At 40.5% G+C, this 27,473-nt stretch overlaps 2 protein-coding genes across 2 annotated transcripts in view; one reads left to right on the top strand and one right to left on the bottom strand.

Annotated features, from left to right (window-relative positions):
• slc22a31 (solute carrier family 22 member 31) overlaps positions 1–15,451 on the top strand; it is a 16,645-nt gene extending 1,194 nt beyond the window's left edge. Inside the window, exons 2-9 of the mRNA XM_086289183.1 lie at positions 6,732–6,835; positions 7,003–7,157; positions 10,051–10,219; positions 11,402–11,547; positions 11,787–11,895; positions 12,830–13,044; positions 13,185–13,296; positions 13,477–15,451. Of these exons, the coding sequence (XP_086145309.1) occupies positions 6,732–6,835; positions 7,003–7,157; positions 10,051–10,219; positions 11,402–11,547; positions 11,787–11,895; positions 12,830–13,044; positions 13,185–13,296; positions 13,477–13,912 (1,446 nt within the window). The 3' untranslated portion in view covers positions 13,913–15,451. The remainder of the gene's footprint in view (positions 1–6,731; positions 6,836–7,002; positions 7,158–10,050; positions 10,220–11,401; positions 11,548–11,786; positions 11,896–12,829; positions 13,045–13,184; positions 13,297–13,476) is intronic.
• Positions 15,346–27,473, bottom strand: dpep1 (dipeptidase 1). Its single transcript, XM_086289198.1, has 10 exons — positions 24,853–27,473; positions 24,591–24,717; positions 22,906–23,038; positions 22,679–22,829; positions 20,739–20,808; positions 19,393–19,569; positions 18,536–18,620; positions 18,336–18,411; positions 17,427–17,562; positions 15,346–15,805 (listed from the first exon to the last, which is right to left on the bottom strand). Exons 1-10 carry the CDS (start codon positions 24,984–24,986, stop codon positions 15,617–15,619), a joined length of 1,278 nt encoding a protein of 425 aa, XP_086145324.1. The 5' UTR covers positions 24,987–27,473; the 3' UTR covers positions 15,346–15,616.

Below are 27,473 nucleotides of genomic sequence, written 5' to 3'. Positions count from 1 at the left end.
CCTCATAAGTGGATATCCGGCCCTTGTAGAGCAAAATTTAGTATTTTGGTCTAGACAACCCAAAATGTGATGTCCACACATGTGGATACCAGGTCCTAGGAGGTTAAGCTTTTCTCCTGCTTTTGGAGTCATCCCAAAAGATTAAAAAATAAAAATCCCATCATGACCTCACAAACCCCTAAACCATGAACAAGGGGCCTTCTACATGGGAAAACCCAGGGTCCTTGCAAGCCTGAAATAAACATCTGCATTAGTTTCCTACCTTTTCTGTAACTTCTGGGTAATTTCCGACATAAATATTTTTCAACAGTTGGATGACTGAACTTTGATTATAGATGGCACTGTCGCCCCCTTAGAAATGCTGCAAAACAGTTTTAGTCCACCCCACAGTGGGACTGGCCTTCTCAGCACAGAAGGTTATCTGTCAAGGTGTTTTGTTTTTTCCAAGGAGAATTCGTAAGCCTCTGTTAAAGGCGTTGAGCTTAATGTCAAATGTGATCCTAAATCTATCAGAACGACCCACGCATGAGAAACTGGGACTGTTGTGGAGGACTAGAAGCTGAACTCACTTCTGCTCATTATTAATTTGACCTCTTTATAAACATGTTGCTGTGGATCTCCACAGCAGTCCCAGTTTCTTCCTTTACCACCATTGAGTCCTAGCACAATTTAACAGCATGAAACGTGCACTACTTAATTTCAGAAACAGCTGGAGAGAGCACATCAGCAGCAGGCGGTGCTTTTTACAAATCATGTAATACAAGCTGAGCTCATATGGCTCATAGAGCTCAGCAACACTAATGTGAAGCAGCTTGAAGCTTTGTATGTTGGACGAGTGGTTCTTAACCAGGGTGCCACGAGGTAAGCAGGACACTTTGAGGAAGCTACGTTGTTTCAAGCTGATGACGTGGCATCTTAAAATCCCACAGTGACACTGCTTTAAATAAAATAATTAAACGTAAGCTTGCAGGTAGGTGGATGACAATGGACACATTCATTTAGCTTTTGCTACTTCTGCTGAAGCACTGTGAGGCAGGCTGCCAACACCCATGTTTTGGCATGACTCTCAAATGTTTTCATCTGTTGTAAATCATCCAGACTTGTCTGCTGTATGTCCTGCTGTATAACTTCACCAGAGGAACACCAACAAACCTCGTGTTACATAATGATATGATGATAATATACAGGCACAATTTCATTAAAACAAATGCAAAACAACTTAAATGAACACCTGGACCACAGTAATGCGTCCTAAATCAACGAAAAATCATTCAGGTGCACAGAGACTCATTAACGTTGAACAAATGACGTACCAATCAAATACATTATTTCAAAATAGAATTGCACAAACTGATTAATTTACAGATGAGTGCAGGTGCACAAACTTCTTTCCTTTTAGCTGTGTGCGTTAGTCTTTCCAGACCAGCACCAAGTCCCTTTATCCACTGCTTCATAGAATGAGCAAACATGCCCTTCCAGTATGGTGCAATTCACCTAGCTCTCCTAGCTCGGAGAGATGCCAAAGCCCTATAATTTGTTTCTGTGTTAGCGTGAAGCCCACTGGGTAAATTCCCAGCACACGTGGTTTGTATTTTAGGACACCTCTGACAGAATGTATTACTGTACGATCTTGGTGATCTGGCTTGACCTCTGAGGTGCCTTATCAACAGGCAGGTTGAAAACTGTGTGAGGCTCACGTCAGTCCTGTGTGAGCAAGAGGATGTGATGAGGAAGTAAAGGGAGAGAGGATAATGAAGGTTACCCCGAGGGTGATGGGAAGACATAGCATTTTAGAAAAGTGTTACAAAACTAGGACTGCATTTTTTTTTTTTCTTTTGTCCTGGGAACTATAAATACTTTAATAAAAAATAAGAAAACAACACACTCTAGAGCTTGGTACTCCAAGGAAAAACTCATTTTAATTGCAGATTTCCATATGTTAAGACATCTGGGTTGACATGGGAGATTTCAAACTGCGCAGACGTATGGACACGTCATAGATGTTTTAGCTAACTGTGGTTCATGGACAGTTCACTATTAGCATCCTAATGAACAGATTGTTGTTTACAGCTCAATCATTTGTTAAAAAACACTCATATGCGTGACAGATATGGATCTGGGAAGGAAAAGGGGCCCACAGAGTTCTGTGCTACACCCCTACACAATCACACTACATCTGTTTTGTGCTGTAGTATCTTAAAACAAATATCAAAATGTGGACAGTTGTGGCTGTTAGCAGCTGATGTGGGGGGGTAATACGAGCAGGACACAGTCATTATGGGTAATTGCCCCTGAGCTTGTTCTCAGATTATCATCTGTGTATCGTGCCTTATCATGAGGCCTCTATGACAAACTGTGGCAGTGGGGAAATTAGAAGTCCCCCCCCCCCCCCCTCCAGTTCCTTCCTGAGACCCTGAACACAACGGCTTCCTCCACTCATGTCGTCATTCGCTAAGACAAAGGACCACTCCAGTAACGGAAAAACTGAGCAGAGTACAACACGGGCGCTGGGTGGAATAACAGTCACTAACCATAGCTGTCCAGCACTCTCCTCTATAAACCAACTTTATCAAGTTTAGAGACGGATGTTCACGTTTGTGGCCACTAATGTTTGAGGAGCTTACCCTGCAGGGTCCAGGCTTCCAAAGGGCCCTTAATTTGTATGCAACTTTTTTGCAATCACACTGATTATTTAGTGCATATTTTGAAATGAGTTTGCGTTTGTTCAAATGACCATGCAGCAAATATGGCACCAGATGATATTCCTATATAAAATAATGCACAGAGAGGAGTTTAGTTTTTACCTTCTGTAGGCAGCTGGAAGTTGGTGAGGAGACCCGACTGATCAAAAGGTTCAAGCAGTTCATGTTTGCTCCAGTAACCTGGATTAAGTAAATCGGATCAGATGTCTAATTCACATCACTGTTCCTTCTTTGTCTTCTCATGTGCCGTCAGTCGTCATTGCTTGAAATAAGTGACGGTAAGTTCAATTGGAAAATAAGTCTGTGTAGGAAATCCTAACGACAAGACCCAGTGGGAATAAAAACATTAGCAAAGAGAGACAATTGTGTCCCGTATACCCTCAAAATGTAATTTTATTTTGACTGAAAAACTCCAGGAGAGGGTTGAAACCTTGATAGAAATTATCTGTGTTGTGGATTCCTCCTTTGGGGGGAAAAAAAAAATGCTTGTGCCGCTGCGATTACCTTAGTTTCAGCACATATATTGACATAATGGCTTTACTTTTAATAGAAGAGTCCTCTTTTTAACTTAGCAAGATAAAGCTCATCTAAAATTGCTAAAAAGTAAATCGTAAGATCAAGTAAAGCCTAAGCAAATTTTATAAACGTGTGTGTGTGTGTGTGTGTGTGTGTGTGTGTGTGTGTGTGTGTGTGGATATAGAGATATACACATATATTTAAAAAAAACACAAACAAACAACATACTGTAACTTCTGTCAGTGCTGTGCTTTTGGAAACCGAATTTCCCAGAGGAACCCACCCGAGGGATTAATAAAGTTCTATCTTATCTTATTTGGTACACTGTTTTCACTACTACTATTTCACACAGTCATGTGAAAAAGAACAGAAGAGGAAAAACTATGTGTGCCTCATAATTCAGTAGCTTGAGGAACCACCTTTAACTCAAAGTAATACAAAAAAGGCATTACTTCATCAGCCTCTCGTATCACTGTGGGGGAATTTTGGCCCACTCTTCCTTACAGAGTTACTTTGGCTCATTGAGGTTTGTAGGTGTTCAGTTATGCACAGCTCTCTTACAGTTGACATCTGTACTCTGACTGGATCTTGATTCTTTTCATTTTTTTTTTTTTTTTTGTCTTAGTCATTCAGTTGTCCTGTTGCGTGACCCAGTTTCCTTCAAGCTTTAGCTTTTGCACTGATGGCCTCACATTTGACTCTAGAATACTTTGGTGCACAGAGGAATTCATGGTCGACTGCCGTGTGCCCGTCCTGTGCGGTACCTGTGCAGCGCTGATTGTTTTAGACGAAAGAGACTTTCTTCTGGTAACACTTCCAAACAAACCACGCTTGTTCAGTCTTTTTCTAACTGTACTGTCATGAAATTTAACATTAACATGTTAACTGAGGCCTGTAGAGTCTCAGATGTAGCTCTTGGGCTTTTCTGTTTTGTTTTTCAGTCTCTCTGAATATTGAATGGTCAGACCTTCTGGTGAATTTGCTGGGACGTCCATTCCTGGGAAGATTGTTGCATCATATTAACGCACACTTTGACGCTTCAGACCTGCAACTGCTACAACTCTCACTTACTGATGATCAGTTAATCAAGTGCATTTGATTATCAGCACCTGGTTGCTATGTAGACTCTTCATTTCTATGGAAGGGGTACGGGTGCACTTTATCGCGGGTCTGCATAGAATTACTCATATGAGTCTAAGGCCAGGTGCAATTGGACACCACTGACATTGCATGAAATTTGTAAATCCTTACCAAATATTTACAAAAAACTTGATCACACCTAAAGATCTTATTGTTAAAGAGCAAGAAACGTTGAACTGGAACCATGAATCATGGAACCTGATTAAACTGGTTTACAACAAAACCGTATCACTTACTCAGCTGACAGATTAACAAAAATGAACAGCTGTTAATGATCAAATGTCCCATCACCTTCAGTTGAATGACCCTCCTGGCCTCTGTTTTAAATGTGATTCACTCCACATGATGCTGGTCAAGCGATCCGGTCACACCTGAGCGCATCTTTGTACCACTTCTAAACTGCATTATTTTCAAAATAACAACAAACGCACTGATCAGAAGAACCAATATTTGTTGGCTTGTTGATTTAAGTGAAAAAATACTCAAGATGATCAGATTTCTTAACTACTTGTTAAGTGTGGGTGGGGGTCTGAAGTCTGTCCCAGGAGATGGGACAGAAGGCATCGTATCTGTATTAGCTTTAAGTATTAGCAATTTGATGCCACTTACCAGTCTCTCAGCCGTATTTACAATTTTGATCCCCCCAGGAACCTCCTAGGCAAACCCTAAAATGTGCTCGGCACATTGGAAAGTGACCTCACGTAGTCAGTCGTTTTCATTTAGCTCCTTTCTGAGCTCTTCTCACTTTCTTCACTGTTTCCTTTGATGCTTTGACTTTACACTGTGCGGCTGGATCAATCTGTAAAATACAGAAAACATGACTGGTGTCTGTAGGAAAGTAGAGGAGATGAGGCTGGAGGGAAAGTAGATGAGAATCTTTCTTACAGGCAGGGACTGGTACTAACCAGGCGTAAAGCTGCTGGCACTTTATTCTAATGTAATAACACTGTCAGCAGGCATCTTAACTCGATTACAAACAACATGATCTACATTCCTGATTCCCCCACAGACGGCTCTCTGTGCGTTTGACTCAACTGCTATTCTCGGCATGTTACATAGTCAGGTTATGATGTATGCAGCATGTTGGGAGCAGCTCTAATTTGTGCCTTTTAAGTCTTTGATAGAATGTTTTATACATAAAGTATAATTGCATTGGTATGACTGAAACCTTTCGTGCTGAGGTTCTGCAGTGTAGGCGTTTAGCTTGATTTCTTACCTTTTTAGTTGGTCACTTGTTTTTCATCCAATTGCAATTTAAAATGAAGAAATTGACTTTTTATTTTTTTATTTTTTAAAATCTCACCATTTTGGAGCTGGATGTGGAGTACCTCTGGAAAACTGGCTTGCAAATGCTCATCAGAACTGGAGCATAAACATGTTGGAAGGACTGCTGCTAGAATTAACTACACATTAAATATCATTACCAAACTTTTCAAAAGGCACCAACACTACAAACAGTAGATGGACCCGGTTAGCCAGAAAATGGCTCGCTGTCAGGACCCATGAGCACCTTTATAATCATGCATAGTACCACGTTGGGCCCCTTTAGCCTTGATCTGTCCTCGACAAGGTGGTGGAAACACTCCTTGAGATTTTAGTCCAAGGTGAAGTGATGGCTGCACATCCATGATGTGAATCTGCTGTTCCACCACATCCCAAAAACCTCCATCAGATTGAGATCTGGTGACTGTGGAGGCCTTTTGAGCACGGTGAACTCGCTGTCATGTACAAGAAACCAGTTTGAGACGATTTGACTTTTGTGGCATGGTGCATTATCGGATGGACGTAAACGACAGTACTCACTTAGGCTGTGCCGTTTAAACCATGATCACTTGATTATAAGAGCTCAAATGTGCCCCACACCATTTCATCACCATCACCAGTCTGAACTCGTAGGGGCTGGACGGATCCTTGCTTTCATGCTTTAAAAAAACCCTACCATCATATTGCAACAGAAATCAAGACTCATCACAGCCTCAGAACATTTTTATTTTTTATTTTTTTACTATTTTCTGTAAACCATAGACATGATTGTGGGAACAATCCCAGTAGATCAGTCGTTTCTAAAACACTCAGACCAGCCTGTCTGGCAGGAATGACCATGGGACGCTCAGAGTTGCTTAAATTACCTTTCTCATTCTGATGCTCAGTCTGAACTTGACTATGTGATGGATTGCTGCCATGTGATTGGCTGATTTAGATATTTGTGCTAACAAGCAGTTAAACTTGTGTACCTAAAAGTCTTCGTGTATACCTACAGTGTTGTTCAAGAACTCTGACATTAGAGCACTGAAATATTGAATTATTGTCTCACATTTCCTTTTAAACTCATGACATTCATCAGTGTTTGTGCTGCTTTTTCCTCCCCTGCAGTGGAACCTGGTCTGCAGTGACTACTGGAAAATCCCCGTGCAGCATATCTGTTTCATGACTGGATGGATTCTGGGATACATATTTCTAGGCACCCTGTGTGACTGGTGAGTAATAACCTCAGTTGATATGTAACTCTAAATAAGATATGAAGAACATAAACACCAGAATAAATGTGTTTAAAACGGTTGCATTAGATCATCATTTTTGTGTGTGTGTTGACTGTTTAGGCTGTGAAGTTTCACTCGTGCATGTTTTACGTCTGTGTCTTCAGGTTGGGTCGTCGGCGAGGTTTCCTCCTGTCCGTCGGTCTGTCCAGTCTGTCGGGTGTAGCTCTGTGTTTGTCCAGGAGTGTGGTGGTGTTTCTGCTGCTGCGTCTGTCTCAAGGCGCCTCACTCGCTGGGCTGTTTGTGTCCTCCTACATCGCCCGTAAGTAATCTGTATCCACATTTTAAAGCTGATGTCTGGCAGTCGAGCTTTCTCACTGAAGTAGAAAAAGGTTTTATGGACTGGTCACATGTTCACATTTTACTTACACACATAAGAGGCCACAGGGTAAATAACAAGTGGCACATGATCGTTACTGTGCATCTGTCATGGCGTGCTGTGTGCCGTGTCATTGAGGGGAAAATCCCTCAGCCTGACATGCTCTCCGGGGTTATGGTTTCAACTTTAAAGCGTGCTCATCAGCTTGCTGTCTCTTTTATTTTGTTTTCCTTCTTAAATCATTGAACAAGAGATTGCAATGATACCTGATACTATATCTTTCTATTGAGAAAAATCTGATGTCGTGTAAAAGTTAAATAATGTTAATGTATTTGCCCAGCTAATTATCTGTACACCATGCTGTGCTGAACTAATCTTATCAGTGGAAAAGATAGAAGCCCTTGTTGTCCCCACAGAAGCAGGTCAATCTTGCCCATCTTATCTTTATTTGTGGAGAGTCCTGAAATGAGACTTGATACCTTCATAGTAAAGTCTGAAATTCATGCATTAAAGGATATACTGCAGCATTGCATTAAACTAAATCTCCTCACCTTCAGTCTAAAGCAGTATCTTTGATAGATCACCGTTTGCAGTGCTTCATGTTTGATTCTCCAGACAAATTAGTTAAGATGCGTTCATGCTTCAAACTCTATGCTAAACTTGACAGCATTTTATTGTGAAAGTTGTTTGGAGCATTTGCATCACTGCTCATTTCTATTATCCGTATTCATTAAACTGTGTAGTTTGCAAAGAGAGGCTGTAGATAAATATAACCACCAAGTGTCTCTAATCAGTTCAGCTTCCATCATGAAGCCTCTGATAACATGAGGAATAATTAAATAACTTTCATGAAATCACATCATCCGTCAGACAGACTTCCACATTTGTCTGGTCATATAATTTTATTAGGAGACTAAAATATACAAGTCGTGCAGAGACATTACGTATTGTGGTCATAATTCCCTTTCTTTTTTCCTCTTTTGGCTGCTCCATTCAGGTCGCCGACAGCAGATCTGCTGCTGCATGTCCTCCTTCACTACATTCATGAATCTCCTCTTGAGGTCTTCCTCTTTTCCTCCTGCCTACATATCTAGTTGATTCTTTTGTTGTTAAATGTTACTGTGTTCACCAGCTAGTTGTGGACTTTCTCCTGCTCACAGGCTGTGGCAGGAGACTGTCATTAATCAGAATGAGCGAAGTTGATTTGTTGACAGTGTAAGGGATAATGCACAGAGACATGTCGATATGTAATAAATACCTGAGCAGTGACCGTGGTCCACTTGGTCCAGTCACTACAGTTCTTTAACATGACTGAGTTCACTGAACTCGGATGGCCTCAGAGTACCTTTGGGATGTGGTGGATCTGCAGTATCTGTGATGCCATCATGTCAGCCTGGACCGAAGTCTCTGAGAAATATTTCCAGCATCTTGTTGAATCTGTCATGAAGCCTTAAAACAGTCCTGAAGGCAAAAGTGGGCGCAACCCTAGTACCAGTCACAGGCTTACCCAGTGACTGGTAGGTGTACAAATATGCTACCATTCAAGACTATTGGGGGGGAGCAGGAATTTTTTCTGTTATTAGAATTATAGCTTCAGTTGTTTGTAGCAGGCACACTGGAGATGGATATTATATTGGTAACTAAAGAAACCAGGCTGTGACTGACAGCAGGCAGGTGACTGGAGCTGAGCTAAGAGGTGTGAAGGTCGGTCATACTTCAGCTGTCCTCTCTCTGTGGGGCAAACGGCACAAGTGAGCCACCCCACTATGAAAAGTCCTCAGCTTTCAGTCTTCAGCAGGAGATTCAGCAAAACTTCTCTGCTTGGTAGTGATTCGCAGTGAGCGAAGGTGGAGATTGTAGATGCATATGAGAAATGGGAGGAATGTGGGAGGCGTACTCCCACATTCCTGCAAGGTCAGGTCGAAATTCACTCCAGGGTTTGTTTTGGCGTTGTTTTTGTTTGTTTTGTTTGTTTGTTTTTCTTTTCTTGGACTGTCCGATTATGTTGCTGTGTGGGGTTAGGCTGAGAGGGGAAAATGTTTTGTTTTTGTTTGGTTTTTTTTTTTTTTTTTTTTTTTTTTTTTTTTTTTGTGGGGGTGCTATAGGCAGGAGGATATAATAGCAGGACAGGACTGAAGGCAGGGCAACCAGGAAGTGAGCTCCTCACTACCCTAACGACCACGTCCACACTGAAAACCGTTCCACTTCATCCTTCTTTCTTTAAAAAAAAAAATATATATATATATAAACTTAATATGTTGAAATTTTATTTTGACAATTTGAGAGCAGATTCTATGTTTTAATGCTGGTTTTCATGTTTTTGCACGAGGGTGGACTTCAGGTCTCCCCTATTGGGAGGTCAGGTCTTTGATGGCAGGAGTCACTTGAGATAAGCCACTTCCTTTTCTGCCTATGAGGGTTTAAAAGCAGTCTTAATGGTGGTACAGAAGTTAAACCGATTGAACCCTGGATGACTCTATCAAAGATTTAGAAAGTGATAAGTGTAAATAAAAACTAAATAAAGGACAGATGTTGAGGAATTAACTTTTAAATTAGAAAAACAAGACTGATTCTTATTGAAATCACCTAAAATGGGACTTTTAAATTTCCTGGCTGTTCCATTTGGCATTTCCTTTTCTCTTAAACCAAACAGGAGGTGAAGGTAGGCGGGGCTTTCACCCTTACATGCTACATGACCTGTGCTGACATGAAGTTTGAGGATGTGCTACAGTGTGCTTTAGGCACGAGGTGGCTGCCATAGCAACGGGATGAATAGGTTTGCTTTCCTTCAGCTGTGCTCTGATGCTTTCTTTTTTTCTTCTTCTTATCCCCTTAGGGTTGGAGCTTTGCGACCCTCCCCATCGTCTGATGGTTGCTATGGTCAGTGGTTTCTTCGGCGTGCTGGCAGAACTGCTGTTGCCAGGCATTGCGGTTCTGTCCCGTGATTGGCCCGTCCTCCAGGCGGTGGCCACTTTGCCTTTAGTTCTTCTGCTGTCCTATTGGTGGTGAGTCAGCTGGTAGTGTTTTTGGAGGCGCACAGGTAAACACGCTGTTTGTTTTTCCCCAGCGGTTCTCTATGTGCCGTCCTCACGCCATAACATAATGCGATCTTCGTTCCTGTCTCAGGCCTCTTCAAGCAAGCCACACCCGAGTTCACAAGAATCTCCATGTTTGTTTAATTGTTATCTGGGATATTTTAGTAGATAACACCCAGTCCTCGCTCAAACGGTCTTTACATGAGACCCTATAACAACAAGTGTTATCATTCACTCAGATGCTCTGAAAAATTGCCAGGTAACAGCTTAAAGGCCTCAGGAGAGGCTGTGTCATTTTTATTTTGCATGGGGAATCTACAAAACTAACATGGTGTGCTCTGGGCTAAAAATTGTTCATGCATTTGTGTCATCGTGGCTAGATGGCTGAAATGCCATATTTACCAGCTTAGATTTGGGGGGGGGGGGGGAAACTGTCAGTACTCCAAGCAATACAAAATGCTGCAGGCAAATTAAAGTATTTTAGACACGGCATCAAAATTGTTTAGATCTTGTTTCTGCTCTTTAATTATTTTAAAAAAATTTCCTCCCAGAAGAGGGAGACTATTTCACTTCCACCATGTTGTTGTCACAGCAACAGCTTCCAACTACAAATACAATAATTGAATCATCTCAAGTCTTATTGAATTTCTGAGCACATGATGTAGACCGCACACGTCCTTGAAATCTGTCTAATTACACTCCAACCTCAGGTGGAGGGGGGAACTGTATATAAACGTGTCTGTAATTCCCAGCTGTAAACAGTGTACTGTATTTTAAAGATGGATGGAGCTTTCAGGCTGGAAAGTGAAGCCAATGCAAAAAACTTTAAACATGCATTTTTCTCTAATGCCGAGCAGGGGGCAACTCCTACCTTGTACACTGCTTAGAAGTCAATGGGGAAGAAAAATGACCCCAATGTCTATATTTTGTCTATAAAGCAGAGTATGCCTACCGTATGATTTCTCATTTTTACCCACTCATAAGATCAAGTTTAAAAAAACACTTTAATACAGATTTTCACTTACTTGGCCATAACATGGTGACTAAAGCACTTATGATGTTGCTGTTTGAGATGTCAAAGCCTTTTGACTTGCTATTGATATTTGTGATGGATAATAACTGTTTTTTTTTTGTGTTTTTTTTTTTCTTCAGCTGTGCATCGGTATTTCCAGAGTCTCCTCGCTGGCTGCTGGCCACAGTTCAGATTCCTCAAGCGAAGAGGAGCCTTCAGGATTTCTCTAAAAGAAATTGTGTTTTTCTACAAGACGACCTCTACCCTGGCGAAACCCTGCTGTCAGGTACACACACACACACCTCTAGGATTTCTCTGTAGGCGTGTACAGTTTTCTCCTGGTTGTTGGAGCACAGGTGCTAAACCTTAAACGTGATGCATTAAGAGAAGAAAAATCTGGACCTCACCAATTTCTAAACCCTGGTATTTCCTTGGTAGAAGCAACACGTATTTCCAAATCAAACTCAGTGGGGTTTAACTTTGTTGGGACATCAGTTTAAATGATTTCCCTGTTTGTGGTTACAGAGATTGATTCAGTGTACGGCGAGGACAGTCAGCCACGATACCACTCTGCTCTGGAGCTGCGTCGGACTCACGTCATCTGGAAGAACTGCCTCATACTCGGCTTCACCTTGTGAGTTTCCTCTCTTCATGAAATCAGCGGTCCCGAGTCAGGGGCGCTACAATGAAGTCCATAAATATTTGGACAGTTTTGGTTCTGTGCATCACCAGAATTCATTTTAAATGAAACAACTCAGATGGAGTTGAAGTGCAGACGTTCAGCTTTAATTCAGTGGGTTGAACAAAAACGAACAAGAACTGCAGGCGAGTGTTTGATAACTGATACTGAGTTTTTCTTAACACTGAGGAGAAGTGAGAAAAAACCTTTTTGTGGTGTTTTTGTTCAGTAGTGGGTTTTTTCCTTGGATCGCTCCCATGGTGCCATGTTTTGCCCAGTCTTTCTTATTGTTGAATCATGAACTCTGAACTTCAAATGAGGACTCGAGTTCCTGTTTAAGTGATGTCGAGATCCAACTGGCAGTAATCAGACCTGAGTGTGGCTGGTGAAATTGAACTAAGCTTTCTAAACCAAAACAAAGTATGAGTTAGTTCATGATTTAGCAAGGAGGGCATCTACTCTCCACACAGGAAAGGCATGTTTTGTTAGCTTTTTCCTCCTTGTTGGGTTGTCTTCGTCTAATATAAAAAAAAATTTGACCTGAAAATTTGAAATCCTGGAAATATGTCAAAGTAAAAAATGAGGAAGGGGGGAAATACTTTGTCATCAGCTGTACACATCAGTGGTTTGTTACTTTGTTACAGAAGAGGTCAAATTAAAGGGGAAACAATTCATTTCTTTTTGTTTGTGTTGCTATGGCATCAACCATGAGGGCAGGAAATGTACAACATGCTTTCAATATCTGCTGCGCTTAAACCACAAAACTGATTACCAAGTGCCACGACAGGTCCAGAGCTAGATGGACTGAGATATTCCCTAACGGGTAATTTTTAGGATTTGAGGTACCCGCTTTCAACCTGATTATTTTATTTTTTCCTTTGCCATCCAGATTCATTGGAACAGGCATCCAGTACTGCTTCACCAAAAACCTGCACACTTTCTCCAATAAGTTCTACTTCAGCTACTTCCTCCGGGTGGTAACTGGAGCGCTCGCCTGCATCTTCCTGTGTTTGTCCATCAATCACTTTGGCCGACGTGGCATGCTTCTCCTCTCTGCCATCATCACTGGACTGTCTTCACTCCTGCTGCTGGCCCTTACACCATGTATGTAACATCCACACAGGCCCATAAGATCTACTGTAAATTCCCTTCAGAGTTTCCTTGAAAAAGTTTTGGATCACATCCCAGAAAGTTTTTCACTCTCTGGTTTTAATGACTCTCTTATTGACGTTTGTGTTTGACAGACCTGCAGGGTGGCCTGGTGCTGGTGCTCTCCGTTGTGGGTTTGTTGTTCTCTCAGGCTCTCGCCATGCTCAGTGCATTCTTCACCTGTGAGGTGATGCCAACTGTAGTTCGGTAAATGTCTCTTTGTTCTTGATTAAACTGAAAATGGGACGTATTGATCCCATTTGCTGCAAAGTCAAAAGGAAGTTTTAAAGTACAAAGAAAAAAAAATGGGTTGAAACAAAGTACCGTGCGATCTTTTCACCTTGGTGATTTATTCTCCTTTTCCTGTGCTTCCTCTCTCTCGTCCAGAGGTGGCTGCCTTGGCCTGGTGCTGGCATTGGGTTGTGTTGGCAGGGCCGCCTCCTCCCTGATGGAGCTCCAGAACAATGGTGGCTATTTCCTCCATCATGTTGTCTTCGCTTCCTTCGCTGTCCTCTCCGTCCTCTGCATAATGCTCCTACCTGAAAGCAAACGGAAACCGCTCCCAGATTCCATGAAGGACGGCGAGAACCAGAGGCGACCACCCCTCTTCCTGTCGCAGCCCACCAGAGACAGCCTCCCTCTACTGCACGCGCGTGCCCCTTTGTCGGAGTACAACCCGGATAACTACTCCCTCCTGGTGTCTGCCACCAGGAAGATGTTGACTAAAGATTCTTTGCCTTACAGGATCGGTGTTCCTGCTCATCCCCCTCTGCTGTCAAACAATGAAACACAGGAACCAGAAACTCTGAGAGATGTGTCTTAAATTTAACCCTTCTCCTCCTCTTTACACTCTAGCTTGAGGGGAGGAGCCGAAATGTTACCTCTGACAGGCTATGATAAGCCTTCAGTGCAAGGGTCAGTGACTAGCTCTTCATAACTCATCTGGAGAGCTGGATGCACTTTAGAGCAATGGCTCCAACTTTGTCAGTTTTCATCAATATTTCCATCTGGTCTCTTTACATTTTGTTACTATGCAGTGGCGTCTTCACGCATGGATCCGGTCCACCGCTGTGGGACGATGGCCTCCTTTTGCTGTGTTTTGTCAGCCTTTTCTGAGATGTAGGAATATGTTGGTACATTCCCAGTGCAGCTGGGGTCACACTGCTCATGTCTGTGGTAGGCATTCAAAGCAAACTGGCACACTCCAGTGTTACCAGAGGAGCTCTGTCATGTAAAGCTCTTTGATTGCGTTTCTCAGTAACACAGTTCTTCATTAAGTCTGTCTGCCTGACTCACCAGCAGATAGCAGCGCTGAGTGAGCTACAGATCACCAGAACACCCAAGACTATACTCGTGAAGCACAGCAGGGGGCGCTGATGATGTACTAAAAATGATCAATTATAGTTTTTTTTTTTGTTTTTTTTTTAAGGCTTTTTGTTTCCTGTGCAACTAACAAGCTTCATTTGTCCTTTTTCTGATGTTAGGATGTGATCAGTGTGGATAAACACAACCATTTCTTTACCATTACGTTTTTCTGTCTTCATGCTCCTTCTATAAACCACATCTATTACCAACTATTGCATTAAAAACTGTCTTGTTGTTTTCTACTTAAAAACTGGAAGTGGCTAAATTTCAAGATGCACTAACCACAGCAGCTGCTGAGCGAAAAGTGCGTCTGTGTCTGGAATGCTTCAGCTAAAACGCAACAACGTTGTGGAACCAGTAGACATATATATTTACATTCTTTTTAAAAAAATGGTTTGTTTAATGTTCTTTTATGTTTACTAGTGCGGATGTTTTACGTGTTTAAAGCCTTTAGTTCGAACTGTGAGATGAGATCATGTCTTCAGCCGTCAGTGTCGTTGTGTGATAGTTTACTGTTTGTGAATACATAACTTTACCTTCAGTGAGCAAACAAAGGTGCTTGTGTTGGAACTACAGTTGGTGATGTAAGCTTTTAAAACCTAATGTTTTATTGTTTCTTTGTAAAGTAAAATGTGCAAAAGCTGAGTGTTAACTTTTTAAGGAAAATAATCTAAATCTTTTTTTACTTCTCTGTAAAGCAAACTCAAATCGACAAAACTTGTTTTAAAAATGTTCAGTGATGGTGTTTCTCTCTCTCTGAACACTAGATGGCCCTGTTCACTTTACAAAACAAAGAAATGTACTGCTTGGAGTGAAAATGTTCAGGTGTGTTACTCAGATTATAGTTGTGTGACTTCATTATTCAACTAGGAAAAAAAAAACCCTGTTTACAGTCCTGCCCATAAAAAGGCACCTTTACTACTGTTTTTGTTTTAAATGAGATAAAATGGATGAATTGAAACTCTGACTCAGGTTTAAATAAACTTTAATAACATAATTTGTTTGTCCATCTTTTATACCATTTTAGTTAATATAATTGAGTCTTAAAGCTTTAAAAACTGCATGAGGGGAGAAAGTTGTGCAGTAGTTTCTCTCAGCGGTATAGCATTACAGTTCAGGATGTAACTCAGGACTTACATACTGTAGGTTCTACAGTCACCCATTAAACAGTTGATGTAATCCAAGCCTGGAGAACCAGTGTAATCAGAAGCGCCAGTGTACTGAGCGACTGGGCTGATCCGTTGGAGCCGGTAGTGCTGGGGTATCCGAAGCTTGTTCTGCACGGGTTCTGCACATCTTCGTTTGGAATGGGAACATCATCCGGGATCTCGTTGCTCATGCTGTCGCGGACCTGACACACAAAGATGACATCGTCAGGCAGGAGACAAAAACACTAATGGGGTGTATTCACTGTGAGCCCATCTGCTATTCAAAGACATTGTTTAAAACCTGATGTAGCCACGGAGTAGCTGTCAACACCAACATTACTTATACACACACATTTTAAAAAAGCTCAGTGGTCTTTAGATGATCATTGATAGCTTAGAGATTGTATTCAGGCATATGTCCCAGTGATCCACGTGAGGGTTCATCTGTTTATCTATAGTGCTGTTAAACTTAAGTCTACTTGATCAAAGAAAAACGATAATAATGCAGAGAAACTGGTAGAAGGTGTGGTTTCTGGGGATGAGGAACAATGACTCACAATAGTTAAATGTTATAACCCCCCCCCCCCCATCATTATGCAGATATAATTCGACAAGTCATTACCTAACCGTAAACATCTAAGTTTTCGGTTAGGTAATGACTTTGTGAATTGCTACTTGTCGCAAAGGACATTTGTCACAAGACAACCTGCAGAAACCAGCTAGTGCAAAACATTTTGTGATGGATGTGATTGGAGGAATTATTATTAAACACCTTGCATTCAGAGCCATTTTAGAGGAAACCAACATGATGACTCGGATCCCCACAGCAGGTCTTTGAGTGGCCTCACACATGCAAAGAACTCACTCACTCCTGATCAACTTCCCTTGAATGTGCACAGTAATGCACCGTTTTAAGTTGTTACAGATAAACATCCAGTCTAGCTTTTGTTGCAGGCATTAACTTGGAGGAGTGTTGCTCTTGAGTTGATGATATATCCCACGATATTGATGGTCAGAGTTTGATATCATGGATTTTGGTTTTTAAGACATTTGCAGCTGGTATAAAATTGATTTAGTTGAAATGATTTTTTCTCTTCAGCCTTGACGATGTCATGCAGCTGGTCTCTGTGGTGCTCAAAAATAGTGGAAAAATCTGTGACTTAAAAGGACCCAAATTTCAGCCCAACCTTGTGCACTTTTGGTCCTGTAACAAAGAAAATGTCCATTTTATGATTTCACAGTTGGTGGAGAATAAAAACCTGACTTTGAGGGGTTAGGTGGGAAACACTCATTTGGTGGTTTTTAATGGAATAACAGATCTACTAGAGTCACTTCATCAACCAGCTCAGAATTACAATCCGGAAACAACTGCTATATCAGATTTTATTGCTTTAAGGTGTGCTGAGTATCTAATTCTTTCTTATCGTTGCAGATCCTCAGATAAGGAGGCTGATATCTCTGTCACGCTGGTTTAAATGGATGGAGTGAGGAAACGTCTTAACAGGTACTTTTGGTTGCTCTCTCTAATTTCCCAAGGGGAAACAGATCTGCATGTTTGATTTGGCCAGGTGCCCTTCCTCCTCACATTTATCCAGGCTTGGGATCAGCACTGGGAGTACGCTAGCTTTGTCCTCTACTTTCAAACTGAAGATCTTTTGCATCTAAGGTAAATATGTTTACCACTGAACAAGCCAATCAATCAAACGTGTGCAACCAACTTGACCAAGCTTCTTCACACAGCTCTCCAAATGATACATGAACCCATGAAGTGCATCGAGGTTTAGGTTACTTGTGTGTGTTTGTGTGCATGCATTTATTCCTTACCTTCTCAACCTCACTCATGACACGGAGCAGGTTATTTCCAAGAGCAGCTTTGACTTCCTCATCAGTCCATCCTCTCCTGAGCAGTTCAGCCACCAAATTGGGGACCTTGGACACATCCTCCAAACCCTCAGGTACTCTAAAAGGACAAATTTACAACCAGCGAGTTACATGTGATGTAAAATTGAGTGGATTTTTTTTTATACAGCACTTCCAAAAAGCAGTACTATATTTAAAACAAACAAACACAATTTTTTTTTATCAAGAAAAATTACAAGAAAATGCAGCTCATTGGAAGCAAAATGTAAAGAAAAGTGTTGGTGGGTTTTTTTTCTTCATCAAGACAATTTTGAATATGACACGAGTCTAACTACCCAACGGGCAAAGTTACAGTACTGTGGAAAAATCCTGAACCACTCCTCATTTCATCATATTTTCCTTCCAACGACTCACACTTTCTTGCAATATTTTAAAGTGGTCTTGACCAGTAGTTCTCCAGGCTTTGTGAATGTTTTTCAAAGTGTTTCTTTGGACACTGGCTGCTTTTTCCATGCATCTTCAGTCCAGTCCTTGTACCTAACCATTTTCAGATGAATATTCTTTGCTTTTTTTTAAAAGCCATGTATAACACAGACCTTTCAATCATTCAAGAATAAAAGGCACGTAAAAGGATGAACCAGTATAGACACTTAAAAACAAGACTTTGTTAGTAGCACAAAAACACATCATTTGTTCCAATTTCTTTAGACGAATCTCTGAAAAATACCCAAGATAATAGTTTGACAGGAGAAGAAAGTGTTTTTGCACCAACAAGGTGATTCCCAAAGAGCTATTAGCAAAAAAAAACTTTGGTGCATCTCTCCACGGTGTGCCAATGTCTTCACATTTCAGCGAGTTTATGTGGGAACACACCTGGGAACGCCATCATAATCTCCACCAAAGCCGATGATGTCTGCCCCGGCCACTTTCTTTATATGGTCGAAATGATCTATAATGAAAGCAACAAACTTGAGAATGAAGTGAATGGACAGAAGATAGCTTTGAGAATGAAAAGATAAATGTTAATGTTTGACTGGTTTACAGCAGATGTCATGGTCACAGCAGTAATTTACCTGCGACATCAGACAATTTAGCCGTCTTGCTGCAGGTCACATAGTCATTGTAGAAGTTGACCATCACAATTCCTTTAGTTTCATTCTGGAGAGACAGACTAGTGTTAAATGGCTCTGATCTACTGCAGAGAATGACAGAAAGTCAAGAAAAGCATCAACCGGGCCACAAAATGCACGTCCCAATGATCCGCATGAGTGCACTGACCTCTGCTACGTTTCCTGGTTATAACTTTACGTGTATCATTTTACAGTGCTGTACAATAACTTTCTTGCTTTTATCTTATTTTATTGACTTTAGGAGGGAAGTTGTCATTACGCATCATTTAACTTGATCCATTTACAGCCATTTGCAGCTCATCTGTTGCATAAAGAGCTTTTATGGATGCGTTATCTAAGACCCCAAGCAGCAGTTCAATATCAGCTGGCTGCGTGTTTTACTGTGATCAGGTGATCTGTTGATGCATTTTGCTCCCCCACATCCAGATCACTTACAACATCTGTGGTGCACTTGGGCCCAGTTTTGTGTTATTTCTAAGAGCTGGAAAGAGCTAAATATTATTCCTATTCCACTCCATTAATTTGATGTGAGAGTTTCAGGCAAAAGGTTGTGGATGCTAACTTGTTAAAGTACAATATATTGTTATAATTTAAACCCTCTATTTGCATTGTGACTCCTTGCTTTTACTCCCACTTTTCAGATGGTTTCAACTATTTGAGGAGCAAACACCAAAGATGATGCAATAAGAGAGAGAATCAAACAATAACCATGTGAACTATTCATATACTGCTGATCTTCACGAGGTCCTCAGCCTTTAGGTTGACCTGCTGTTTCTTTCGGTTGTGTCTCGTGAACTCACCACTCGTCTCAGGACGTCATCTGGGACGTTCCTCTTATGTGGACAGACGGCGTATGCGGAGGAGTGGCTGAAGATGACCGGAGCTTTAGACAGGGTCAGCACCTGGTTCATCACCTCCTCAGAAACATGAGCCAGGTCGATCAGCATCCCCAGGCGGTTCATTTCCGCAATTACTTGCTGTAATGTGAATGCACTTTGGTTACCACTGTGGTTGTTATTGTTTTTATATTTTCTGATTGCTCCTTATTTATATATTAGTTTCAGTTAGTTTCAGTGAGGGTTGGGAGGATGTGCCCAGTGTTTCAGCTTTGATCTTTTTAAGTATTATTTTATGTAGCACACATGCTAAGAGGTAAGATTTAAGAAAATCTGTAAAGCTTTTCTCAGGCTTTTTTTTTTTAAAAATTCAACAACACATTAATTTGTTTATGTAATCATGCGTCAGCAATTTTTTTTTATTAGTCTGCCGTTATCTAACTCCATCACAAACAGCTCCAACACTCCCTCCACCTCACCTCACTAAGCTCATGTGCGTGTTATCAACAGCAGAGTTTTTTTACACCAATTCCACCAATATAACCTCTGGCAATAAATGTTATTTTCTTTGAAGTGCCTCAGAAGAAACTTTGGGCTAATGTCGTTAAGCTATAAAACATAATAACGGAATACTTTTTTATTGATGCTCTGTCAGTGTTTTCTGATGCTTCTTTTCCGAGTTAATGAGGTCATGGTTTTTACAAATGGCTGTCAGCAGTCTGAGTTGTAGCTCTCTCCTGATCACTTGCATATAAAACAACAATTTTAACTTCAAATCTCTCCTTCAGGCCTGCTGTCACTTATTTTCAGTCCAGTTCTTGTGTAAAAGGCCTCTTAAATAGTTAACATAAAGAGATTCTTAAACATTTGAAAAGTAGTGATTTACCATATACACAAGAAGGTCAGCTTTAACCTCCTAAGACCTGAACTCTTTCACGACATGCATTTTTAATTTCTCTTTGATATTTGGGCATATTGGGGCCTGATGAATGAAAAAACAAAGAATTACCAGATTTTTTTTTAACCTTATTTTTGTTTTTAAGAAAAATAAGAGCCACATATGAGGATATTTGTTTAAAAGTTTGATAGAACAGTAGCAGTATAATGTCCTCGTAAGTGGATATCAGGCCCATGTAGAGCAAAATTGAGTATTTTAGTCTAAATAACCCAAAATGTGATGTCTACATATGGACACAGGGTCCTAGGAGGTTAAATGAAAAAAGAGGAATAGGAATAAAGCTACACAAAAGATGTTAATGTGTAACATAGTACTCCCAGAAATAATGATTTCCCATGTTTGCATCACTCACTTTGCCAAAAGAAGAGAGGCCGTTATGCTCCGATGGCTCTGATCCAGTGTCCACGAGCCAGTTATCTACCCTGTGAATGAAAAAGCAAGTGTTAGTAAACATGCAAAACTTAAGACAACGAACAATCTGGAACTCATTTAAAGTAAACTGAAGTGTTCATTAACATTTAATGAAACATTGAGAAAGATGGTAAATGGCCTGTATTTGTATAGCTTTACTAGTCCCTAAGGACCCCAAAGCGCTTTACACATCCAGTCATCCACCCATTCACACACACATTCACACACTGGTGATGGCAAGCTACATTGTGGCCACAGCCACCCTGTGGCGCACTGACAGAGGCGAAGATGTACAGAGATATTTTAAGGTCTTTCTCCATGATTTCAGACGTAGCAGATTATATAAAGTTCACCGTTTTCCCAATTCTAAAAACAAAAACAAAAATAAAAGAATTGGTAAAAGAATTTAGTAATATAGTTTAACATCTTCCTGGAGGCCGATGTTCACATGGTGAGGTGCAGACCTCCCTTTCTTTCATGCATGTCTGCACAAAACCTTTACAAAAACAAACAAACTTTATTTGTCACATACACAATCATACAGAGTACAACATGTAGTGAAATCCTTGTGTCCGAGCTGCAGACGTAACCGCGCCATTCCAGAGCTTGATTTGTTTAGCATGGGGATCCTGGATCCTGAGGAGATGCTCTGCAAACTCTCGGTACCTCAGCAGAGCTGGCCATATCATCAAGGACCACTCTCACCCCAGCAACCAACTGTTTGAACTATTACCGTCAGGCTGACGGTTACAGGTCACATAAAACCAGGACAAACAGATTCAGGGATAGCTTCTTTCCCAGAGCTATCACCGTAGTAAATAAGCACAAAAACAATTGAACCTATTCCATACCATCACTGTCATTATATTATGCTGCTATTCATACTGTCATTATATTAATGCTGCTATCCTGTATATATTGTACATACTATTGTTTGAGTACTTACGATTGTTTTTGTGTACTTTTTATATTTTACATTTATATTTATTATTGAAACTTGCACCAAGGGAGTGGCACTCCAATTTCGTTGTACTCTGTACAATGACAATAAAGGCTATTCTAAATTCTCTGTACACATGTATCGTGACACAAAAGGCATTCTATTCTCTTTCTGTTTCCTAAATTTAACCAGCTGCTGGTTGCACCTGGTTGGGTCACTGTTGAGGTAAAGCATATCAGTACAGATTCACCTGCCAGTGAATGTGATACTGCTGCCTGAGTGGGCCTGCAGGAATCCCCCGTGCTCTCCACAGCTCCAATGCAACATCTGAACCTTACTGTCGGCTCAGTTAATGAATGGAAACAGTGCAAACACGATCCAGAGGAAGTTATTCTTCACATAAGACGTCTCTTGATTCTTTTTCACATGAATTTATTATTGAAACTGTCACACAGTGACACAGCCCCTAACTCTGCATTTTCTGTTTAATGTTGTGTAGTTGTAATTTGGATAAACATTCATCTGAATGGGGAAGTGAAGGCATGTGACTGAGCATATTTAACTCAGCTGAAAATACAGAACTAGAACTAATAGCTACTATATTTTCTGCCTGGAAAACACATGTCATATAAATATAGAGGCTCAGTTTTCCAGACTAGTTCTCAAAAACACTTTTCAGTGAAGATGTTGATTGAATTTGTCATTGCGATTGATTTTTGTCTGTGACCAGGCTCGATCCATGCCTTGCAAATCACTACGGCTATTTTCAATTTTCTTAGCAAAATATAACGAAACAATGTGTTTATCAAGACTTTTGCGCAGCATTATAGTCAATCAATAGAAACATGAAAATAACCTACTCATTGTTTGTATTCTTCTGAAAATTCAAACAGATTTCTTCATATAAGTAACAGCAAATTAATTGATCTTTGAGGTCTTACCAAGGTGTGTTGCAGGAGTGGGTGAGTGTGAGGTAGCGCACCCCCAGCTGGTACATGGTGCGCAGGGTCCCCAGACTGCTGTCGAGTGAGTGACCACCCTCAACCCCAATCAGACTGGCGGTCTTACTCATATTAAAGGCCTTCAAGATGTCTGTGCAGATATGACAGTTGATGTGTGATACAACCAGGAGAAGGACAGCTATGAACTGTCGGAGTCAGTGTCTCACCTTGGCTACTGGAGGCAAACATGAAGATTTCAGGGTATTTCTGACACATCCTGTGAATCACGTCTATCTGCTCCAGCGTTTGTCTGACAGCATCTTTGTACTGAGTGTCACAGGGGACGTATGCTGCCCAAAACTGAGGACCAGAGCAAAGATTATACTATGTATAATTAACTTTCAAAGTTAAACAAAGATGAATAAAATACAATCATACTCTCAAACACATATGCACAATGCTGTAAAAAAGGTATTTGCCCCCCTCATGATTCTCTGATTCAGCAGGGTGTGGCTAATTCATATTTTAATTTGTGGGTGTGGGTGGAGGCGGCTGCGTGTTTCTTTTTCATGGCATTGATTGTGAGTGGTTGCTGGAAGCTAATGACTGTCACTGGGAAAGTGATTGATTGCTAAAGCCCAAGTCACGCAAGCCTACAGATCAGTAACCACCTGTTGCTAGGGAAAAGTGTGCACATCCTAACCAGTAGGTTAAAATTTCCTGGTGATTGGTTTGGTCACTATGATATTGCTGCGGTCCTCTGTAGTTTGCATGGAAGTGACAGACTTGTGTACGTTCTGAGTCAGCAACATCCCGAGACCACAACCACCCAGTCAGTGAATGCATGTCTTCCTAGCAATGACTGTTTGTATCACACCCCATGTAGCCAACACCTCTTGCGCAATGCACATGACATCATTCAAGAAACTTTAATAGAAATTAACTATGACAAAAAATAAATAAAACAAAAAACAAATCCTCCCCAAAAAAATTCTTTTTTATTGTTTTGGGGGATTTTAATTTGAGTGTTTCAAATGCTCGGCTTCTGTTGGCTTTTCTGAATCCCTGTCTTGATTTCATTTTCGTTCTAGTGATAGTTGCCTGAAAGGAGTATTATTGAATCTTTCATTTAGATTCTTATTTTCTGGGCTTTCTTGGAATGAGTGCCAGCTCTTTCACTCTGTATCAATATAAGTGCCCTTTGTTTTCCCAGTTTCCTTCCCCTCCACATGGTGTAACACCTTCCTTCTGTTTTTTGTTTCCCTCCTTAATCACTTAAGTAATAACTAGTTTTTAGCTTCATATTTCGTGTCTATTTGTTTCAGTTATGGTAGTTTCAACATCTTCTGTTCCTTTTGCGAAAAACGGTTCCCATTAGTGATTTATTTTTATTATATTATTTTATTGTTTTGTTTTATTTCTCCATGTGAGTATCTTAATTATGTTCAGCTGTTTTTGTTACCCTTCTCTGTCCAAACCCAAATAAAGCCGTCAATGTGAACATGTACAGCCCCAGTTTTCCTCCTGGTGTCCTGTGTGTGTTTTGTGTGTAGACTTTTTAGAGATTAGAAATTAACTATCAATATTTGCCTTTTAGTTTTGGACTCCGTCTCCTGTGCACTCCTTGTACAACTCTGTACAACTGCAATTAAAAACAAAATGTATTGACAGATATAGATTTTTTGAGATGCTTTTAATCTCTTGAAGAAATGGCTGACTTCTCTGCTAATAATATATTTAAAATGAGAGTGTAACATGACTTTTTAAAATGATCAGTCTGATTCAGTTATGTTATTTTGTGAGATGTCTCCAGTGAGGAAGGTTTGTAGATAAGCTGTGGGAGCCCATGAATAAGGAGCACATTGACACTGAAATTATGTTTTTTCTTTAATAATTCTTCCATCGTGTGTACCTGAGCACCCAGTCGTCCATCCTTGATCTTAGGGATGTTGGTGTGAGTGTTTGCCAGTGTGTTAAGATCCACTTTGTTCAGCTGATTGTTGAATTGTGACCGAAGCTGCCAAGGCAAGTCATTATGACTGGAACAAAGCACAGGAGAAAGATCACATCAGGAAAGAAGTGAACTTGTTTTATTGGGTCAGCATTAGACTTCAATCGCAGATATTTACACACTAATCACAAATAAATAAATAAACAAATAAAATTTCACTTACCCATCAATGAGTGGCGTCTCTGACATTAACTGCAAGGCTCTGGCCATGTAATCGTTGGGATCCACAGCCAAGGTGATGGCGCAGGAAGTGATCCAGAGCACCAAGCATGAAGCCAAATTTACCCTGTGCAGCATTTCCTAAAGTTTAAACGCACTAAATAGATTCCTGTCTTACTCTTTGTTTGTCTGGTTTTATCCTGATAACTAAATCAAAAATTGCAGTGGCTGAGCCTCTCTTTGACCTTAATCTTAGTCCTTGAGCAGATTTCTTACTTAAATGTCCTTCAGTCCTTTGTCTGTTGGGATCTTTACAGATTTTCGCTCCAGATTCTTTCTGTTTTCAGTTGTTTATATGGTGCCAAATCACTACAAAGGCTGCCTCGAAGTACCTTTTATTGCAGGACTACTCTTTGCTCCTCCTATGTGCTGAGTAAGTTTACAGCGCCAGCTATAATAAATGCAGCTCAGTAGCTTATTAATCTCTGGCTCTCTTCCGCAGTGTGTCTTTGTCCTGTCTTCCTCCCCTGACCCTCAACAAATGGCCACCCCTTCCTGAGCCTATAACTGGTGAAGGATTCGTTTGGGTAAAAAAGGAGTTTCTTCCCACTGTTGTTGTTTGGTCATAAGGGGGTCACACGACTGTTGAAGCTTGACAGCAGAAAAAAAACTGGTTTCAATTGGTGTTTTACTTTTCCCTTTGAGTGTCTTAATTGTGTGGATGCCTTAATAGGCATCCACACTATTGAGTTCCTGTTTCTCTTTAATCTTTATACTTTATTCTAGTTGCTTCCGTACACTTTTTTGGCACTCAACTACTCCCACAGTTTTTGTGCTATTTTCACCGTTCAAATCTTAAAAAATTCTGCTCTTTCTGCTCTTTCCGGCTATGACTTTTGGTGCTCATAACTTCTATACTTTTTGAGATATTGATTTTTCTTTTCAATATTTTTTGCCCTTTTTTGCATATTATCAGTGGCCTCACTGATTTTCCTTGCCGGGTTGAGCTGTGTTTTAGCTCAGTGAGATGAGCATCCGTTCTCGGACTGGGAGGCCCGGGTTCAAATCCCACTTATGGCAACATTTCTTTCAGTTAACACTTTTTTAACTCTTCAACACAAATTTAAGCTTTTTCACCCCTTTTCAGCACATTTTTCAGTTTTTTCACCAGTTTTCAGCACAAATACCAGCTTTTTCAGCTGCTTTCAGCAAAAACCTCTTTTCAGCAGAATTCTGCTCATTCAACTCTTTTCAGCAGAAATTCTGCTGATTAAACTCTTTTCAGCAGAAATTCTGCTCATTCAACTCTTTTCAGCAGAAATTCTTCTGATTCACCTCTTATCAGCACAATTCTCAGCTTCTTCTGCTCATTTCAGCACAATTGTCAGTCTCTCCACCTATTCTTTGTCAGAAAGACGTTGGCGAAGTGAGATGAGAACCTGCCTTGAGTACCAGAAGGGCCAGGTTTGAATCCTGCTCAGAGCAACATTTTTTGCTTTTTTTTTTTCAACTTTTTCAGCTTTTTTCAGCAGATATCTTCAGCCCTTAAGGCATCCACACAGCATTTTCGCAGGAAATGCAAATTTTTCTAGTCTTCAGCTGTTTTTGTTATTCGTCTCTGTCCAAACCCAAATAACACCTCTGTGTAACATATACGGCCCCAGTCTAACTCCTTGTGTCCTTTGTGTATGTGTGTTTAGACTTTTCAGAAATTAACTATAAAGATTGTCTTTTGGTACTGAACGCTGGGTCGGTGTCAGCTATAATGAATGCTGTTCAATGAGTCTATAATAAGCCCCTTGAACTGGAGAGGACCCGGCTTTATTTAACAAAATTCAATTAGTTAAACTAAAAGCTTATTTTAAAGACAAAAATGACTAAATTTAGACAAAACTGAGGTTACTACATTTGGCTTAAATTTTCTTTGAAACATTGTATCTAACCAAATGCTTACTCTAGATACCATTATCTCCTTTAACACTGTGAGAAATCTGGGATTCCAGTAGTGTGCACATTACACAAATATGTAGGACTGCTTTCTTGCATTTGAGCAATACAGATAGATTCTTGATGATCCAAAATGGTGCAGCAAGTATACTGACAGGGGCTAGAAAGAGAGAGCATATCATATAATTGGTGGGGTTTTCTCTGTATTATTGTCTGGTCTTTATCTTAAAGCGCATTGAGGCAACTACTATTGTGATTCCCCGCTATAAAAGTAAATCTGAATTGAAAATTCTCCATCGTTATTGTGCACATTTTGAGCAACAAAACCTTTTGACAGCAGTCTTTTTTGCATCAGCATGCGGAATAAATAAAAGGATAAAAGGTTACAAGAACTACTAAATTGGCTTGATTGAATTTGAAAGTTCAGTTATAAATAAATAAATAAATAATAAAACAAACAAATTAAGACAAATTAAGAGCTTCCTTGTGAGCTTCTCTTCATTGGCTGACCGCTGAATCCAGAACGGAATTTAAAATCCATCTCTCCACATTATTATACCTTGAAGACATAATAGTACTTTACTCTCAGACTGCCTGCTTGTGTGCAGAGTTTCTAAAAGCAGATTGGGAGGGAGAGCCTTCAGCTATTCGGTCCCTCTAGTATGGTATGAAACGCCA

Source organism: Aulonocara sp. 'chitande type north' Nkhata Bay, linkage group LG1 (genome assembly GCF_057382095.1).
Source record: "Aulonocara sp. 'chitande type north' Nkhata Bay isolate Kocher_YH1m ecotype deep benthic linkage group LG1, A_spYH_male_GT1.1, whole genome shotgun sequence".
NCBI lineage: Eukaryota > Metazoa > Chordata > Actinopteri > Cichliformes > Cichlidae > Aulonocara > Aulonocara sp. 'chitande type north' Nkhata Bay.
The sequence above is the reverse complement of the archived record's forward strand: the minus strand, read 5'-3'. Positions and strand labels throughout refer to the sequence as shown.

What these genes read in the sequence shown, in the direction of transcription:
- dpep1 (XM_086289198.1), bottom strand. Translation starts at nt 24,986, where the DNA reads ATGCTGCACAGGGTAAATTTGGCTTCATGCTTGGTGCTCTGGATCACT. An exon ending in ATGACGTCCTGAGACGAGTG is followed by an intron (nt 18,621 to 19,392) that starts GTGAGTTCACGA and finishes CTGTCTCTCCAG; the next exon opens with AATGAAACTAAAGGAATTGT. An exon ending in TAAATTGTCTGATGTCGCAG is followed by an intron (nt 18,412 to 18,535) that starts GTAAATTACTGC and finishes CTTTCATTATAG; the next exon opens with ATCATTTCGACCATATAAAG.